Source organism: Dreissena polymorpha, chromosome 15, assembly GCF_020536995.1.
Source record: "Dreissena polymorpha isolate Duluth1 chromosome 15, UMN_Dpol_1.0, whole genome shotgun sequence".
NCBI classification, from domain to species: domain Eukaryota; kingdom Metazoa; phylum Mollusca; class Bivalvia; order Myida; family Dreissenidae; genus Dreissena; species Dreissena polymorpha.
In genome coordinates, this window is record NC_068369.1 from 8,503,476 (window position 1) to 8,522,326 (window position 18,851).

Sequence of the window (18,851 nt, forward strand, 5' to 3'; positions counted from 1 at the left end):
ATTTATGTCCGAATATACTTGAGGTGTGAGTTTATGGGAAATGAGATGACGGTGTTTGAAGCATGCAAAAATTCGTGATATAATAAGAATCAAAGCGCTGAAGGCATTAAAGATGTTCGCTATTGCATAATTTAACACGCAATTCATTTTTGAAAATCAATCGCAAGTTTGAAATGCACACACGCCATTCAACTTTATAAAGTGTGTGTCATAGCGCACGGGTCGAGTTTTTTGTGCACTTTTTATCATCCTTATTATTTCATAGAAATAACTAAGACAAAATAAAAACAACATGCTTTTTGGAAGTTCTGAAAGCATAGAAAGTATGATGAAAATGGTAATGATAACTTAATATAAAGAAAATTTGCAGTCACCATCATATTAAAGGAATATTTTTTTCTTATATCAAATGACTATCTCACCAAGAATATAAATTCATAATGAAAGTTCCGTGTACAAAACTTTTGACTTTTGACACCATATACAAATTCAAAATATGCAATAATCTTCGTATCTTGTATATGGAGGAATAAAAGTATACAAACATTGCTGTTTATGATTTACGTGTTACCCGAGCAGTTCACACGGTGTCAACAACGCTAACATAAACATAGGTATAGAGCACTAATGCGCTTTTAGGCGTAGCTGTTTCAGTTTTCATCTTAGTGACTTTTACATAACGCCAACAGACACGCATGAATATTTTCGAATATTTAATAAGCTGATTCGAGATACAACCTCTGATTTTTTGCTACATCATTGCGTATGTGCTCAATTCAAAGGATGTAGCACTGTTCAGTGTAAGGAATTCCGGACTACTCTCTGTATGCTCAAACGACACAAATTGTGGCCCTGTTACAATTACGCGTTACAAGCCATCTCGCAGAATTTCACGTTCGCCTCCATGATGAGAAAACAATCATTAGCGAAACAGTATAGTGTCACGATAAGAGAAAATCGTTTAATTATCATACCACAATGTTTGCCGTTCTTGGTCAGCACGTCTGGAAATCATTCCTTAATGTGTGGATAGGCTGCCATTATTAACAAGTTTGCTATTTTCAATTCAATTTTGTATCAAAAAGCATTGTTCTTAAATGTGGCATTTTCAATTCGCAATGAGATTTGTAATGACCCTCGTCATGCGAAAATGGGTCTTATTCCATATGCGCCCATCATATAAATAGCCCACTCAGCTATCCCTCCTTCTGGTAAGGAGAAACATAAAATATTGAGTGATTTTAAAGCGAACAGCATCGCCTATGGCCTGACTGCGCAAAAGCACATGTTGGGTTTAACAAACGCTTGTCGAAACGCATAAGACCCATTTTCGCATGACGGCGCTATTGACGTGTGATTTAAATGTGTCGAAAGAAAACTGCGTTTAAATCAAATATAAACATACGATATATTTCGATAGTGAAGAAAGATACTCATAACAAGGCATATGAGGACACATATGATGTGCTCTCCCGTAGTATATTTTTTATTTACTCACACTAATGTGTGGTTTGACAATGCTAACACACATTTCATGCGGTGAATATGCAGCTTACATGTGAAAAACACAACACAATAGTTTAACTTTTGTTTAATTGTATTTAATTATTTAGAAAAGTAAATTGCTAACTTTATTCCAAAGTCAGCGTATGCGCCGACTACAATTTTAAAAGACATTTATTGTTATAAATATATTTAATATACTATATTGAGTTGTTTTCGGTTTTAGCGATTTAAAAGCATTTTCGAGGTTGCCTATAGTATGCCTGTAGTAATTGATGAACTCATATCCAACTGTCTAAGTATTGAGAACTGTGAATATAAACAAGCTTAACCTTCTACTAACCTTCTACTATTGCATTCGTATTATTATTATAAATTGTTTGTTATATTTGGGTTTAGCAATTATGAAACATTTTTTTGTCTATCGTATCGCTGAAGTTATTGTTGAACTTATGTTCAACGTTTTATAAATTGAGAATATAAATAAGCGTCAGCTTTTTCCCGAATCTCTCAATTTACGACCTGTACTACGTCATTGAGTTGTATGCGAGAGCGTAACCTATTGCGTTGTTATAACCCGTAAACTTTCCTTTGTTTATCGACAGGCGCATCTATTAATAGCCTCATATCATGAATGCCATAACACCCGCGAAAAAGAAACACGTGACCAAATAGGACGCAAAACGCAAATACCATGCGACTACGACTTTTATTATGTAAGAACGCTCCGCAATTCCTTTGAAGCCGGAGCCTTGTGATTGCTATTACGTAAATAATTTACCTCTAACTGAAGTAAGCAAAGGAAACGCAGCACCTAATTGACCCATTCCTTCTATGTGCGAAGGCAGATTGAATTTTACTAATGTATGGTTTGCCTATTATAACACACATTATAATGCTGTAAATATGCGACTAACAAGTAAAAAACACTATAATTAAACTTTTGTTTTGAATTAAGTTATTTAGAAAACAAAATTCCAAACCTTATTTCAAAACAGCAAGACTACATTTTTTAGAGAATATTATTGTTACATTTAAATGTTTTTAACAGTTTCAGCGATAATGAAACATTTTTTTATGTTGGCTATCGTATTCCTGTAATAATTGTTGAACTCTAGGTCAACGTATTATTAATTGAGACATGTGAATATAAACAAGCGTAACCTTATGCTATTGCGTTATTCTCACACGGACTCCCCTTTGTTTATCGCCAGCCTCAGATTTATGAATGAGCTGAGCGAAAATACTACGTCACGCACACGCAGCAGATAGTGGACTATTTTAATCATTCATAAACAATCTCCTCCGCGACACGTACAATACGATCATTGTTTATTGATTCTTTTCTATAAAACACCGTTCGAAAATATTGAATGCAACACGATATTAATATAATGTTTCCATTTGTGAATACACATAATTGGAGAACTCAAACCTCTTGCATAAAATATACAAATCGTTCTTGCGCGGATACGCAAGCGGGTATTGGGTTAATCATACCTAGGCCGTATCGACCTGAATTTCACACTAAGCACTTTAGACGGTCGCTAAAGCGACCATCTAAAAACCTCGTGTGGTCACGGTGTGTTAAATCAAAGTCTCTTGCTATGGACGTGCGTTCGCCGTGAAAATATTTATGTTTGCATCACCGCAATTCTATCGCACTAAGGCCGTGTTCCAGGCACAAGAACACATGAATGCTCGCGCTAGTCAAATACAAGCTAGGCTTCAAACTTGGGTGTGATTTCGCCTCTTTCAGCTGATTTTCTCCCCATTCAACAAGACGTTGAATGGGGTTATTGTACAAATAGTTCTTAAATTAGTAAAGTCTATTAAAAGTGATGAGTAAGTGAACCTTATAAGGTAAGAGCACGATGAATAACTGGCACGTTATCACACAATCAATGGCGGCAAATAAATTGTCGGCTCGTATTGCTGATAATCTTTGTGAAGACCTATTTTAGTGTGTGTGTGTGTGTGTGGGGGGGGGGGGTATCATGCATAGTGACTGCAAGTCACGTTTTGTGCTTCATTGTTGGCACCATTTCAACTCACGAACATTTGTATTATTGTTTTGAGCCGCGCTATGAGAAACAACGGGTTAATGCATGTCCTTAAAGTGTCGTCCAAGATAAGCCTTTGCAATCCATACTGCCTACTCAGGGACGACACTTTCAGCCTTTATGTAATTTTACGTTTAAAGGAAGTCTGTAATACTAGTGAAATTATGTCTAGACTAGAAGTGTCGTCCCTGACTAACCTGTGCCGACTGCTAAGGCTAATCTGGGACGACATATTCAGTACATACATTAGCTCGATGGGTCATTGTCGGCTCGGATACTACTTATATGTTCGCCGGGTGCTCTAAAGTGTACTTAAATGTACACCGGGTACGGAAAATATACCGAATCGTACACATGAAGTCTAACGCTAAATTGGTCGGCTATTGTTTCTAAATGTATTATGTAATATTTAGGCCTATATTCTGTAAAATGGCCTCTATATTATCGAAACTCCTACTAAAAGGCATGTTGATGAAGGTTTTGTTCAAAAAGAATTTTTTCGTATTACTTTGTGCGTTTTCGGACATCGGATTTTTGGCGGGAATAAAATTCGGGTACGGTCTAAATTGGACGGGTACGTGTAAGTATATTTTCCGTGCCCGGGGTACAATTAAGTACACTTAAGAGTACCCGATGTACATATAAGTAGTACCCGAGCCGACAATGACCAATCGAGCCATACATTAAGCCCAGCATTCACAGAACGAGGCTCATTAATTTTTCTTATCGACGCATTTAAGTATGTTTTAGTGTTTTTGTATGGCTTAGTTGTTTGCGCTCTTCCAGCCTATCAACGTGCATGGACGACAAATCAATGGCGCCGACATTTCCAAAAATAGCCATAAGGATGAGCGATTTGTGACGTGCGGTCTTCCTGGTGGCTTCAAACTTTTAATCTGGGCTTTTTAACTGTGTCGTGTGTGTTGGCGGGTTTCAAAGTCGCCAAACGTAGATAAGCCCAAATTACACGACCATATCTTTTCGTCAGATTGGCTTGCTATCGTGTTGGCGCTCTTCAAATCCGCCTTCACGACAGACGCCACTGCAGCCACCATAGCCATGTACAGCATTTTATTTCAAACTAAGAATTTTGTACTTCTAGGCAAAGGGACGGTCCGGTTTTTAATGTTGCGTTGGGGTAGTTAAATATTTGTGTGAGAGCAGTTATAAAATCATTCAATATTTTAGAGTATCATCAAATTCAACTTGTATTATTGAAAAAACAACAACACTAATTGAATTCCTTGTTCCTTGTTTTGTAGCATAGATGTTGACCATACCAGGTCCGGTCGCATTCATCAACGTATTTATCGCAGTTTTAAGTGAGGACCGAAATATGAAGTGTATAATTAGTACTGGCTTGTGCTCAAGCTTTCAAGTTTCTGTATTTTGTTTTGGTGTACCGGATCATACTATTGGATTGAACGAGTGCTTATTTACTATTGTAGACATTAATTGTTGTGAAGAAAATGCATTTTTCATTGGTCTTAAATGTGACTTAACCAAATAATGAGAAAAAAGGCAGCTGATGACTTGATTGGCTAATTCGTGCTACCTGCTACGTTTACTTTGTAGCAGTGTAGTGAAATTATTTCGGCGCTGACCGCAATTTCTTTGCATGGAACTGGCGATTGTTCAGTTATGAAGGTCGTCTAATTGAAATCATCCCAAGACTTGCGCTGCTTGACCCTTCACTGGCACACAAATGGTTTGTTTGTATGTTAGGATTTTGTGTTTGTGAAATTAGGATTTTGTGTTTGTGAAAAAAAAAAACACATTTTCACCAAGGCTTTATGTTCTTTGTTTGCTACAATTCAATTCTGTTTTGTTTATGATCAATTTAAACACTCCATAAGTTAAGCAAATGCGTGTGCACATGGCGTGGTGCCAGAAAATCTCCCAAAGTAGCGTGTGTGATTCACTTTAGGGAAAAGTACTTCAAATATTCCGTACTTTTTCAGTATACAAATAGCAAGTTCATTGTACTCAGTAGCACGAGCATTCTTTTTTATGTTTATAACTTCTTATAATATATCATTTCAATATGGCATTTTTTGATTGTCCCAATTAGTTATGTAAAATATGTGCCAAACATCGTGTCAATTAGTTGTAAAATAACTACGTCAAATCTGCAATCAGCCCACATCTCGTTCATATTGTTCGGATGTCGTTTTTTCCATCATCTTATTGGCATGGACTGAAATTGTGAATGGGGAAATTTGTTCGACTACTTAAGACTTAAACTGTCAAAAAATATGTGCGTCAAATAATGAAGAAGCTATATACCGAATGGATGTTCATTAGGTGTAGTGAGTATTGATTTGTCAGTATTTTGATGTATTGGATATTGCACCTAACCTATGAGCCGTGCTCGTGAAAAGGGGATTTAATGCATGTGTGTCAGTGTCGTCCCTGATAAACCTGTGCAGTCCGCACAGGCTAATCAGGGACGACACTTTCCGCATTTATGAAATTTTCTGTTTACAGAAAGTCTCTAATTAACAAAAATTCAGTTTAGACGGAAAGCGTCGTCCATGATTAGCCTGTGCATACTGCACAGGCTAATCTGTGAGGACACTACGTACATCCATTAAACCCCATTTTCACAGTGCATGGCTTCTATATGTTGGCTCATACCACGTGAGTGTATGTGCATGTGTAATTATTGAAGACAAGTATATAAGTATATAGAATAATAACACTTAAATGAGCATGACTTTTGGTTTAAGTGCATTGCAATATTAACAAAATTAATATGAAACAACACTGTCAAGTCGGTTTTCTCCACAATCAAAGGGACCTCTTCCCAGATTTTGGCATGCATTGAAGTTTGTCATAAAATGATTTAAATTTGAGAAATATAAACAGGAAATCCAGTAAAAAAAAAACAAGAAAAAAATATAGTAAGGAAAAAAGTAATCCTCGACGGGACTCAAACCACTGACCCTTTGAGTAAAAGTTTATCACTCAAACCACTCTACCATCCGTGCTTATACATTGGTGTATTTGATACTTCATAGAAGCAATCCTCGTAGTGTTAAACCACTCTACCATCCGTGCTAATACATTGGTGTATTTTATACTTCATATAAGCAATCCTCGTAGTTTTAAACCACTCTACCATCCGTGCTAATACATTGGTGTATTTTATACTTCATATAAGCAATCCTCGTAGTGTTAAACCACTCTACCATCCGTGCTTATATATTGGTGTATTTGATACTTCATAGAAGCAATCCTCGTAGTGTTAAACCACTCTACCATCCGTGCTAATACATTGGTGTATTTTATACTTCATATAAGCAATCCTCGTAGTGTTAAACCACTCTACCATCCGTGCTAATACATTGGTGTATTTTATACTTCATATAAGCAATCCTCGTTGTGTTAAACCACTCTACCATCCGTGCTTATACATTGGTGTATTTTATACTTCATATAAGCAATCCTCGTAGTGTTAAACCACTCTACCATCCGTGCTTATACGTTGGTGTATTTTATACTTCATATAAGCAATCCTCGTAGTGTTAAACCACTCTACCATCCGTGCTTATACGTTGGTGTATTTTATACTTCATATGAGCAATCCTCGTAGTGCCCCACTCTACCATCCGTGCTTATACGTTGGTGTATTTTATACTTCATATAAGCAATCCTCGTAGTGTTAAACCACTCTACCATCCGTGCTTATACATTGCTGTATTTTATACTTCATATAAGCAATCCTCGTAGTGCCTTAAAAATATAACTATGACAACAGAACTCCCCACATTATGCAATCATTTCGCATTTGTAATGATTTGTTATTTTCAGGTTTTTGAATCGTCAAAAGATGCATATAATGGATATTTTAGTGCATGGTATATGTTCAGTACATTGTATTACTGTTTCTTCACAAATAGTATAGCTTCAATGACAATTTGCAAACCTGAAACAAGTTTGTCTATTTTAACAATTTACGAAAACATGAAAAGGTCCCTTTAAATAATAAAAACAATCAATTAATGACTAGTAATTGGAACAACAGCTTTAACAGGATACTTCATGTTATATTTGTATTGAAAAATCATTACGCTATCATTTAAAATGCAAATTTGACATTTCTTTTGAAGTATGGTTTTCAATGAGGTGGTATAAGGTAGATGGCGCTGTTTAATTAAAACTCCAAAGGGCAATACATGTATTTGAATTGCATTGTAGTAACCAGACAAAGAGGTAGGCTATGTATTGGTACTTTTGTATGCACAGCATTAAAGTATAATGGAAACAGTTTTTAGCATAGGTGCGTTTACGCACCTATGCTTATGGTATATACCACATTTCAAAAATCCACATCGAATGGTTACCCATTATGAAGCCTTACCTGATCAAAAATCAGACGAAATATCCATTTAATTTAGTATATGGTCATTCTTACAAAAAAAATTGGAAACGTTTTTCTAACGTTTTCTTCCAAGAATATTGCTGACACCGTTTTTAGTGAATTTTTCTAAGACCGTTTTATATTTATGGTATATACCACATTTCAAAAATCCACATCGAATGGTTACCCATTATGAAGCCATACCTGATCAAAAATCAGACGAAATATCTATTTAATTTAGTATATGGTCATTCTTACAAAAAAAAATTGGAAACGTTTTTCTAACGTTTTCTTCCAAGAATATTGCTGACACCGTTTTTAGTGAATTTTTCTAAGACCGTTTTATGTCAAAAAAATCTTCTTATAACCTAAAACAAATTTCGTTCGTAAAACAATTCTATCTGCACTATAAATCTCAATCTCCTACGCAGTGGCCTCCCTTATACTAGAAGTTACTGACCGGGCGAAGCAAGGGAAGTAACTGCTTTGAGGAGTTTCTATAAAAATCTGCATTCAGAAATCTGTATTCAGAACTCAATCTGTTGTGCACGTCTGCATCTAACGCTTACCACAAGTTTTACGACAAATTCTTGACGCAGACGAATAGGGTAGCGTCTATTTTCATTTGTGAAAAGATACAGATCTGTCCGTGCTTAAATTTTGAAAGGCTTGGGTAATTATTTTTCATAAGCGTTTCAAACACTGATGTAAATGGAAAGATTATCTATTTAAATAGTCGGTAATTGTTTGAAATTATTGATTTGAGAAATTGGCGATATCGAACTACATTATACCACGTGACGCCATTCTTCCCTGTATCTTGCACCTATGCTTTTAACGCCATCGGCGCTCTCGTTGGTATATGGTATTACAACATGCAATTAAAAGGTGGTTTCAAAAAGTTTTATATCTGCATGGCGGCAATACCTTTCTTAAAAAGGACTCTAACGTATATTATAGTTCAATTGGGTTATGGAGGTTTCGGTAAATGACAAGTTCGGTAAATTGATTTATAGAGTAAAAGTCGTGGAGGTTTCGGTAAATTGATTTTATATAGGAGGTATACCTACAACGAGGTGTTAATGACACCTATTATCGGCTTACAATAACATTAGGGGCATTTATTTGCAAACTGTGGATTAATTTTGATGTACATTAATTGAGTTGTTTGGTACTAATTAAATTATCTGTTTAAATGTACGATGTTTGCAAAGTGTTATTATTAATTATCCAGGCTTGCAACCTATTAAATTTCTAATCGATGGAGGTAAATTATATATTAAGGTCATGATCGTTTTGTATTTTATATATGTTTTTAAACATTTAGTTGATAAATACCTTAATTAAAGCGTATTAATTAAAAAAAATTTAATAATGTGGCTCTTACAAGAGGTGGCCTCCACGTGGCAAGAGCTGGGCAACATATTCATTATGTTGGCAAACTACCTCATGTTTATGTAATGGTTAATTTTCGGTGGTTTAAAATAATAAGATCAAATATGTTTGTTTCGTATGTAAATAAATTTCTCGCTTTTTTTTCCTACAAAAAGTTCTGCACATAAGGTATTATTCTTAAAATAATCTAGATATTTATGTTTAGATCGTGAACATGCTTTAACACTGGTGGCCGAGTTTTTACATACACGACCAGTAACTTTCAAACTGTGAAATAAACAAACGTTTTCCGTCTTTAATCATGTTTACCAAAAAATACTGGTGGTGACATCAAAGGATGTTTATTTGTGGTAAAAATAACATTATTATGTAATTAGGTAATTATAAAATTATCATGGTCATTGTCAAATAAGAAATCAATGAGAGGATGAAGAGAAAATTTTCGCGGGTTATCGAGTAATTATGGTAAGTGTTGTTGCTCAAATGTTAAAGTATGTATATAGGCAGATGATTTCTTTTACTGTATCATACAATCATGGCTGAACATCCATGTATTTACTGCAATATTGAGGTCACTTCTCGTGCGCACGCTATTGCATGTGATTCATGTGGAAGATGGAGTCACCGTAGACACACCGGTAAGTCTTAGTAATTTCTTAGTGATAATATAGATACATTAAAATTGTGAATTGTGTTGTCGCCTGTAATGTCGTGATTTAAAACTGATTATAAGTAATGCCTTAATTAACGTAAATTAACAGATAATGGTTGTAAATATAAAATCATATTATGTTATAACTTTGCTTTATTTATTTATTTTTTTTAGAAATTACCCATCAGCAGTACATGCAACTTCGCAGTGGTGAGTTACAGATAGGGTGGTTCTGTAATGGTTGCAGGAACGTCGACGAACCACCACCACCACTTGAAATCCCGGTATCGCCACTCAGAAATCTTGCACAAGAAGATCTAAGACATGGGGGTAACACTACCATACCAGATGTGTCATTCGACCTAGCCCAAGAGTACGAACGACCAACACCAGTGGTAGACACGTCTTTATCTGATGACCTTGAGCTGAACGACGCAATCCCCGCCGACGACGCCGTAATTACGTATGAGATTGTGGAGTCCGGGACTAAGCGAGGTGCGGCGAAACTGATCAGTTCGGATGGATATTCTTACACGAAGGGGGTATGTATTTTACGTTTCATTAAAATGAATTACATACATTGATAATACATAAGATGTCTGATAAATGCAGCTCACATGAACGTGTTTATAATAATATAAAATTCTGTGATTTTGCATGATAATTCGTTACACGCATGTTGAATTCACTGAAATAAATATTACACATGATTTGTTTTATCATTTCAGGTAACGTCCGGAGAGAGACAATTCTGGCGATGCTCGGTGCGAAACAAGACAGTAAAATGTCCGGCATCCGTGAAACAGTACCGCGACATGTTCACATCGGGTGTAGCAGGACACGTTCATCCACAAGATCCTGGTGCTACAAAAAAGATGAAAATAGCTAAGAAGGTACGATTGTTTGGATATTTCATTATTGAAGTGTAATTTATTTTGCACAATCTAACTTATAATCTTATATAGCTTATAATATGGATATTGTCTTATTACTTATTTTATTAAATCTATTTTACATTGAAGTGTATTTTATTTTGAACAATATAATTTATAATTATAGATAACTTACGTTATATTTGTTTCAGGTGAAGGAACTGGCGCGAGAACGTGTCTTTGAGCCAGCCGCCGTAATCGTGGAACGTGTCATGAAGGATATGGTGGCACCAAACGATGTCAGCCTACCCAAACCAGCAAATCTAGTTCGTGCTGTCAACCACCACAGACGTCTCCGTCCCGATGATCCTAAAGACTTAGCGTTTGAGGTAAGTAGGCGTCCGGTTATATCAACATTACTGTATTGCGCTACCTCTCCTTACATATCATTTAATAGTTAAATTATTTAATTATTAAACTTTTGTTGCAATAATAATGTAATTGAACCCAAAATAATTTTTTTTTTATTTCAGCTTGACAGAAACTTCATCGGAGAAGACTTCATGGTGGACGACCTTGTTCTGGACGGTGCTCGACACATCGTCTTCGGAACGCAGCGCCAGCTGGATCTACTACGACAGGCAAAGATGTGGTATATGGATGGCACCTTCAAGGTGGTAAAGCAGCCGTTTTACCAGCTACACTCTATCCACACATTTGTGAAGAAGGGGGAAGATGAGAAGCAGGTGCCACTGGCGTACGCTCTGATGTCGAGGCGAAGTAAAGATGATTACGTTCAGGTATTGTGTTATATTATAACCGAATGTATAACCGAATGTAGTAATATTATTTGTAATAATAATAATAATAAGAAGTATAATATAATGATGATGATGATTATTATTATTATACAACAACAACAACAATTCGCAAAAAATTAATGTAGTAATGTTTGTTAATAATATAAATTAAACTAAATAATATTTACGTTCTTATTTTTCAGGTTTTCAGGAGTCTACGTCGCAGACTGGGGGATCCCACTGTAGAGTGGATTATGTTAGACTTTGAAGTCTTTAAATCATAAAAAACTTTTTAAAATAGCATTAAACGTAATTGCAGAGCTTACATTTATTCCGCCATAAATCATTATTTCTTATTTTTACTATTATGTTATAATTTTGTTAATTAAATAAAAGCACCAATTTAAAAACCAAACAACAGTATTGCGTTATTTAAATCGTAAAATTAACTAAAAATTTCCTTAATTCTTTACCTTAGGCATGGCATTAATTACTCAACTCAAAAGTAATCCACAGTTTGCAAATAAATGCCCCCAATGTTATTGTAAGCCGATAATAGGTGTCATTAACACCTCGTTGTAGGTATACCTCCTATATAAAATCAATTTACCGAAACCTCCACGGCTTTTACTCTATAAATCAATTTACCGAACTTGTCATTTACCGAAACCTCCAGCACCCGTTCAATTTAGTCTTCAATCATCTAGGGACCTTGTAGTAGCATACAATATTAAGAAGGATTTTAACTAAACATGAGATAAACAATTAATTATTGCAAGCAGGTTTTCTATTAAATTCATTATGCAGAGCATGTGGCCATATACCGGTAGCTGAATTTGTTTATAACTATGCCAACATTGAATACATGCTTTTATATGCATCACAAAGCAAGTTCTAGTCCATTATTCATTTTAACTTTCTACCAAAAATGTTTGAGGGTTTGTTTTGTATAATATTAAAAACTCCAATATAGCATCAGAAATCACAAACACGACCTAAATATTAGCTTGAATAGTGTGTGCTTATATTCATGCTTATATGAACAACATAACAAAGCATTTTATAGAAATGTGTTTTTTAAAGGATCAAACATAACATTAAGTTTCATTACAAAAACTTGTTCAATAAATGGTAAATAAAAAGCAACAACAGTATTCTGACTAACTAAATGTTTTTCTATGTATGTTCCAATATACAGTAAACACAGCATTTTTGTATGAATGAAATTGTAATAACTTTACTGCAGTATGTACTTATACGAATACAAAGTAATGTAATACATAAACTAACACTTATAATTGAAAAAAGTATGACCTTAATTTGTATTTATTTCTATGCATTAAAACATGAAAGTAACATCTTTAAGAGTAAAACATATTAAATATATTTTTAATTGATTTATCATGAAATAACTTAAAAAAAGAGATGTGTTTGTCAGAAACACGATGCCCCCTATTGCACCGCTTTGAAGCCATATATTTGACCTTTGACTTTGAAGGATGACCTTGACCTTTCACCACTCAAAATGTGCAGCTCCATGAGATACACATGCATGCCAAATATCAAGTTGCTATCTTCAATAATGAAAAAGTTATTGCAAAACTTTAACCAAGGTTAAAGTTTTGGGACACACACAATGAATGAATGACAGACAGACAGGCCAAAAACAATATGCCCCTGATCTTTCGATCCAGGGGCATAAAAATACAATGATATTTGACCTTTGACCTTGAAGGATGACCTTGACTTTTCACCATTCAAAATATACAGCTCTGTGGGATACACATGCATGCCAAATATGAAGTTGCTATCTTCAATAATGCAAAAGTTATCAAACTTTAACCAAGGTTAAAGTTTTGGGACACACATACAATGAATGAATGACAGACAGACAGGCCAAAAACAATATAGGCATAAACAGATCTATGATTGTCAAGCATTTCAAAGACATGCATATACATACATTATATATCACAAAGGATGATAATTACATCCTGCATAATAAAAAAAGAAAGATAAAACATATCAATTTATAAATAAATCATACATACCGGGGTATATGCTTTTTTTCCCTTAGAAGATACATTGTACAATTAAAATCAATATACTTGTACATTTCTAACAACTGCGTAAGAAATTAAGTACTGAACAGAACAATTTTGTCTGCAGAAAAAACAAAAATCACAACAAAACATACTCCGATATGAACAAGGACAAAATCTTCAAGAATACGGAATATGTTTTAAATCTACCATGTGATTTAACACACTGATTTCAATTATAAACAAGCAAATTTATTGAATTGATATCCCCGCAAATTTCAAAATTTTGCAACAGAAGGACTGATTCTTTTGCGTAGATAATGAGCTGTTACCACGGAAAATTGGGTTTAATGCATGTGTGTAAAGTGTCAACCCAGATTAGCACAGGCTAATCAGGGACAACAATTTCTGCTTTTATGGTATTTTTTGTTAAGAGTAAGTCTCTTCACAGCCAAAATCCAGTTAAGGTGTTAAGTGTTGTCCCTGATAAGCCTATGCGGACTTCACAGGCTAATTAGGGTAAACACTTTACGCACTCATAAAGCCCCATTTTCCCGGAGCGAGACTCAACTGTTAAAATGCCAGCAGATCAAAGACTTCCTCCTCAATCACCTCTTCCTGGTTAACCATCACTATCATAGAAGTTGCCTCACTGGCCTCTGGTCTAGAAACACCCGTTACCTCTTTCTTCTTTCTACGCACTGGCTTATTCTTCTTTGCTGCAGTATTGGGATCGCTGTGACGTTTCTTAATATGCTCTAGCAAGTGATCAATTCGACAAAACGACTTCTCGCAATGCTCACACTGGTGTTGCGATACTCTCGTGTGGATGAATTCATGCCGGGTCAGGTCAGATTTAAGATGGAAGGATTTCGCGCAGTGCGCACATTTATGCTGTGCTTCCCTGTGCCTTTTCTTGTGTTCGTTGATGCTTGAAACACCCTTGAATACCTTTCCGCAGGTGTCACACATGTAGGGCATGTTATCGGGATAGTGTTCTCTGTAGTGGTGGCCCCGACTTCGTTTAGTGCTGAAAAAAAGTCCCAAGTAATATAACCAAGCTGTTGAAAAGAAATAAAATACAGTCAATGCCATTTATTTCCCGTTGTTTTGATCGTAAGGAGAACAAAATGTCCTATAACGGTGATTTTTATGAATTGTTTTTGTTTACCTGATTTTTTAAGAATAATTGGTTATGCCTGAAATTGCCCACTGCCCACCTCAAAGTAGAGTGAGAATGGTGGGTTACCAGTACTTAACCCTTTACCACTTAGATATGTAATTAATAGAACTTAATGTAGTTAAGGTTGTATGGTGTTTGCTGGTCATCATTACCTTAAGGTTGGAAATGAAGTCTTTAAAATTGATTCTATTAAAGAAATTTTAAATTTAATTAGATTGTCTAAGGGATTACAAACCAATCAAAGTCCATTTATAATGGGGTAAAGGGTTAAATGAAAACTTAAACCTAGATTTCAACAGAATTTTACAGTTGCTTGTCTTGACTGGGTGATTGATCTACACACTCAATAATATGGGCCATGCTTTGTGAAAAGGGGGTTTAATGCATGTGTGTAAAGTGTCGAACCAAATAAGCGTGTGCAGTCAACACAGGCTAACCAAGGACGAAACTGTCCGCAAAAATTCATAAATTTGAAATCAAATTCAAATTTTATGCATTTGTTAAACTTACCAGTCATACTTTGTTTACATATAAGATAATCACTTCCGTGTTTTGGTCAGACTCGCTAAAACGCTTGCAATTTACGACATAAATACTGTAGCAAGCGTCTGCTTGATCACGATCGGCGTGAATACCCCAGTGAAAACGCAAAATCTCTCTCAAACAGAAATTAGCAAAGGGAGGTGGAGGGTAATATTATGACTGGTTAGTTTAACTCATTTATAAAATTTAAATTTGATTTCAAATTTATGAATTTCATTTCATTCGTTAAACTTACCAGTCATACTTCGTTTACATATAGGATAGATTTCAAAGCAGTATACTCCCCCATTTGGAGGTGTCATTGCTAATTTCTGTGTAGTCATGTTTTCTAAACTTCCACAACTATCCATGAATGTCCTTGTTGGATATTCTGTATCAAACTATCCATAAAATATCCATTCAATAATATCCCTAAATATATACACTTTTTACACTCTTCACTACCTGTGAAAAATCATAACATGCGACTCGCTAAAAGTTTCTCCAAAAAATTTCACTTTCCAATGTCTTAAACGTTCACCTTTGACTACATTCTCTAAGGTAAAACTTAATGAAAGTGTTCTCTTTACTCCAGTCTGCAGACTGCATAATTGAATCTAAAGAGGCTCCCTTAAAAAGAGCAAAAGAGGAGCCAATGGCTCTGGTACTATAAGCATTTATCTTTACATCATTGTCCCCGAGAGCAAATCTCAAAGTTTGCACAATCCAACTGGCAATTGTCTGTGCTGATACTGGTTTATGCGGTTTATTCAAAGATAAAAAAGTCTGCTTTCATCCACTCCTGATACAGTTTTCCTAAACTGCTTAGTCGCTTTCAAATAATAGTAAACACACCTTTTTGGGTCAAGTTTCTTATCCTCACTCTTATTCTCACTCAAAGAAGGAATAAACACTGTGGCTCCATAATGTGACGGTCTATCCTGCTTGGCTAAACCATGACGAATGAAAGTAATACCTTTACTTTGAATATTTACAGAACCTTCGCCTATTCTGAGCGACTGTAGATCACTGCACCTCCTGAAAGATGTAATTGCAATCAAAAACACTGTTTTGAAAGAAAGAAACTTAAGTGGTATTGATGCAATAGGTTCAAAAGGTTTTCTCTGCAATGTGTCTAGAACCTTAATCAAATCCCATTCAGGCACTAGTCTAAGGAGGTCTAGAATTAAATATCCCCTTTAAAAACTTGATAATATGAGGATGTTGCCCTACTTTAAATTTATCTACAGGAGGAAGAACTGCTGATAACATTGACCTGTAGCCATTTATGGTGCTATATTGTAAACCTTTTTCATACAAATCAGTCAAAAACTGGGCAATTTGTACTAAAGAGGCAGAATAGGTATTAAATTTCCTTGAACTACACCAGATATTGTACATTCTGAACTTACTGGAATAGTCCTTTTGTGTACCCATTCTCCATGCAGCTGTGAGAAGGGTTCTAGAGTTTTTAGAAAAGCCAATCTTTCTGTACTGCTTGTCGACAGCATCCATGCTGTCAAATTTAATATTTCTACATTTGGATGGTTTATGTTTGTTTTTGGCTGTACTAGTAGATTTGGAATCTTTGGCAGCTTTCTTGGAGGTGCTACCAGTAAATTCAGAATGTCTGTGTACCAATGTCTCCTCTTCCACTGTGGCGCTATGAGAATTATCTGACAATGGGATTGCAACATATGTCTCAGAATTCGTGGAATTAGACATACTGGGGGTATGCATAGGCAAACATCCCCTCCCACAAAATGCTTAGTGCATCTATTGCATATGCTTGATTTGTTGGAAACCATTAACAAAATATTTGAGTTTGTTTGTTTTGTTCCGAGGCAAATAGGTCCATTAGAGGAAAACCCCAAATTTGAAAATTTTTGTTCACAATTATTGCATTCAGAGACCACTCTGTTGGTTGAATCCTGACTCGACTCAACTGATCTGCTAATAAAAGCTGCGCCATGAGCGCATGATACGCCCGTCGTTCGCCAATGAAGTAGTAAGGTAATAAATAACCCTTTGAATCATTTTTTTACTTCAGTTTATTTGTATTTGAATACATGGTTTATTTTATAAGTACATGAGCATGGAAATCACGAAATTTTGACGAACAAAGTCCCATAACTCTGGAACGACAATTCAGAATTCCGTCAAAAACGAAAGGGGATCAGGGTTTATCAATATTAAGATTGTGTTGAAATTTGAAAAAAATCCATCGAAGGATATTTGAGCTACAGTAGGACATTCAATGAAATCACGAAATTTTGACGAACAAAGTCCCATAACTCTGGAACGACAATTCAGAATTCCGTCAAAAACGAAAGGGGATCAGGGTTTATCAATATTAAGATTGTGTTAAAATTTGAAGAAAATCTGTCAAAGGATATTTGACGTAGCGTACGACATTAACAGACGGACGGACGGACGGACGGACGGACGGACAGACGGACGCGGGGTATACCATAATACGTCCCGTCATAGACGGGCGTATAAAAAATCCATCGGGGGATATTTGAGCTACGGTAGGATACATGAACAACAATAACATTTAAGGTCACAGTGACCTTGACCTTAGAATGAATGACCTTGAAATGACCAGTGGTCATCTAAGTGTGCTTGCAAACCTTCATGTCAAGTTTGAAGACTCTATGTCCAAGCATACCAAAGTTATAACAATTTTAACATTTTAACATTTAAGGTCACAGTGACCTTGTGTGACCTTGACCTTAGAATGAATGACCTTGAAATGACCAGTGGTCATCTAAGTGTGCTTGCAAACCTTCATGTCAAGTTTGAAGACTCTATGTCCAAGCATACCAAAGTTATAACAATTTTAACATTTTAACATTTAAGGTCACAGTGACCTTGACCTTCAAATGAATGACATTGAAATGACCAGTGGTCATCTTCTAGTACTGGCCAATCTTTATTTCAAGTTTGAAGACTCTAGGTACAAGCATACCAAAGTTATAACATGAAATAAGAACTTTAACATTTTTACATTCAAGGTCACAGTGACCTTGACCTTCAAATGAATGACCTTGAAATGTCCAGGGGTTACTTACTAGTTCTGGCCAACCTTCATGTCAAGTTTCAAGACTCTAGGTCCAAGCATACCAAAGTTATAACAACTTTAACATTTTTACATTCAAGGTCACAGTGACCTTGACCTTCAAATGAATGACCTTGAAATGTCCAGTGGTTACTTACTAGTTCTGGCCAACCTTCATGTCAAGTTTCAAGACTCTAGGTCCAAGCATACCAAAGTTATAACAACTTTAACATTTTTATATAGCTACAGTAGGACATTCAATGAAATCACGAAATTTTGACGAACAAAGTCCCATAACTCTGGAACGACAATTCAGAATTCCGTCAAAAACGAAAGGGGATCAGGGTTTATCAATATTAAGATTGTGTTAAAATTTGAAGAAAATCTGTCAAAGG

At 35.5% G+C, this 18,851-nt stretch overlaps 2 protein-coding genes across 5 annotated transcripts in view; one reads left to right on the forward strand and one right to left on the reverse strand.

Annotated features, from left to right (window-relative positions):
- Window positions 1–10,159: 10,159 nt before the first annotated feature.
- Window positions 10,160–11,932, forward strand: LOC127860854 (uncharacterized). The gene is made up of 5 exons (XM_052399154.1): window positions 10,160–10,518; window positions 10,705–10,869; window positions 11,061–11,252; window positions 11,472–11,648; window positions 11,852–11,932. The coding sequence occupies exons 1-5, from the start codon at window positions 10,171–10,173 to the stop codon at window positions 11,930–11,932; spliced, it is 963 nt and encodes a 320-aa protein (XP_052255114.1). The 5' UTR covers window positions 10,160–10,170.
- Window positions 11,933–12,958: 1,026 nt separating this feature from the next.
- LOC127861072 (uncharacterized) overlaps window positions 12,959–18,851 on the reverse strand; it is an 81,658-nt gene continuing 75,765 nt past the window's right edge. For all 4 annotated transcript variants that reach the window (XM_052399439.1, XM_052399441.1, XM_052399440.1 and 1 more), the window contains one exon: window positions 12,959–14,720. In XM_052399439.1, coding sequence (XP_052255399.1) covers window positions 14,264–14,720 — 457 coding nt within the window. In that variant the 3' untranslated portion in view covers window positions 12,959–14,263. The remainder of the gene's footprint in view (window positions 14,721–18,851) is intronic.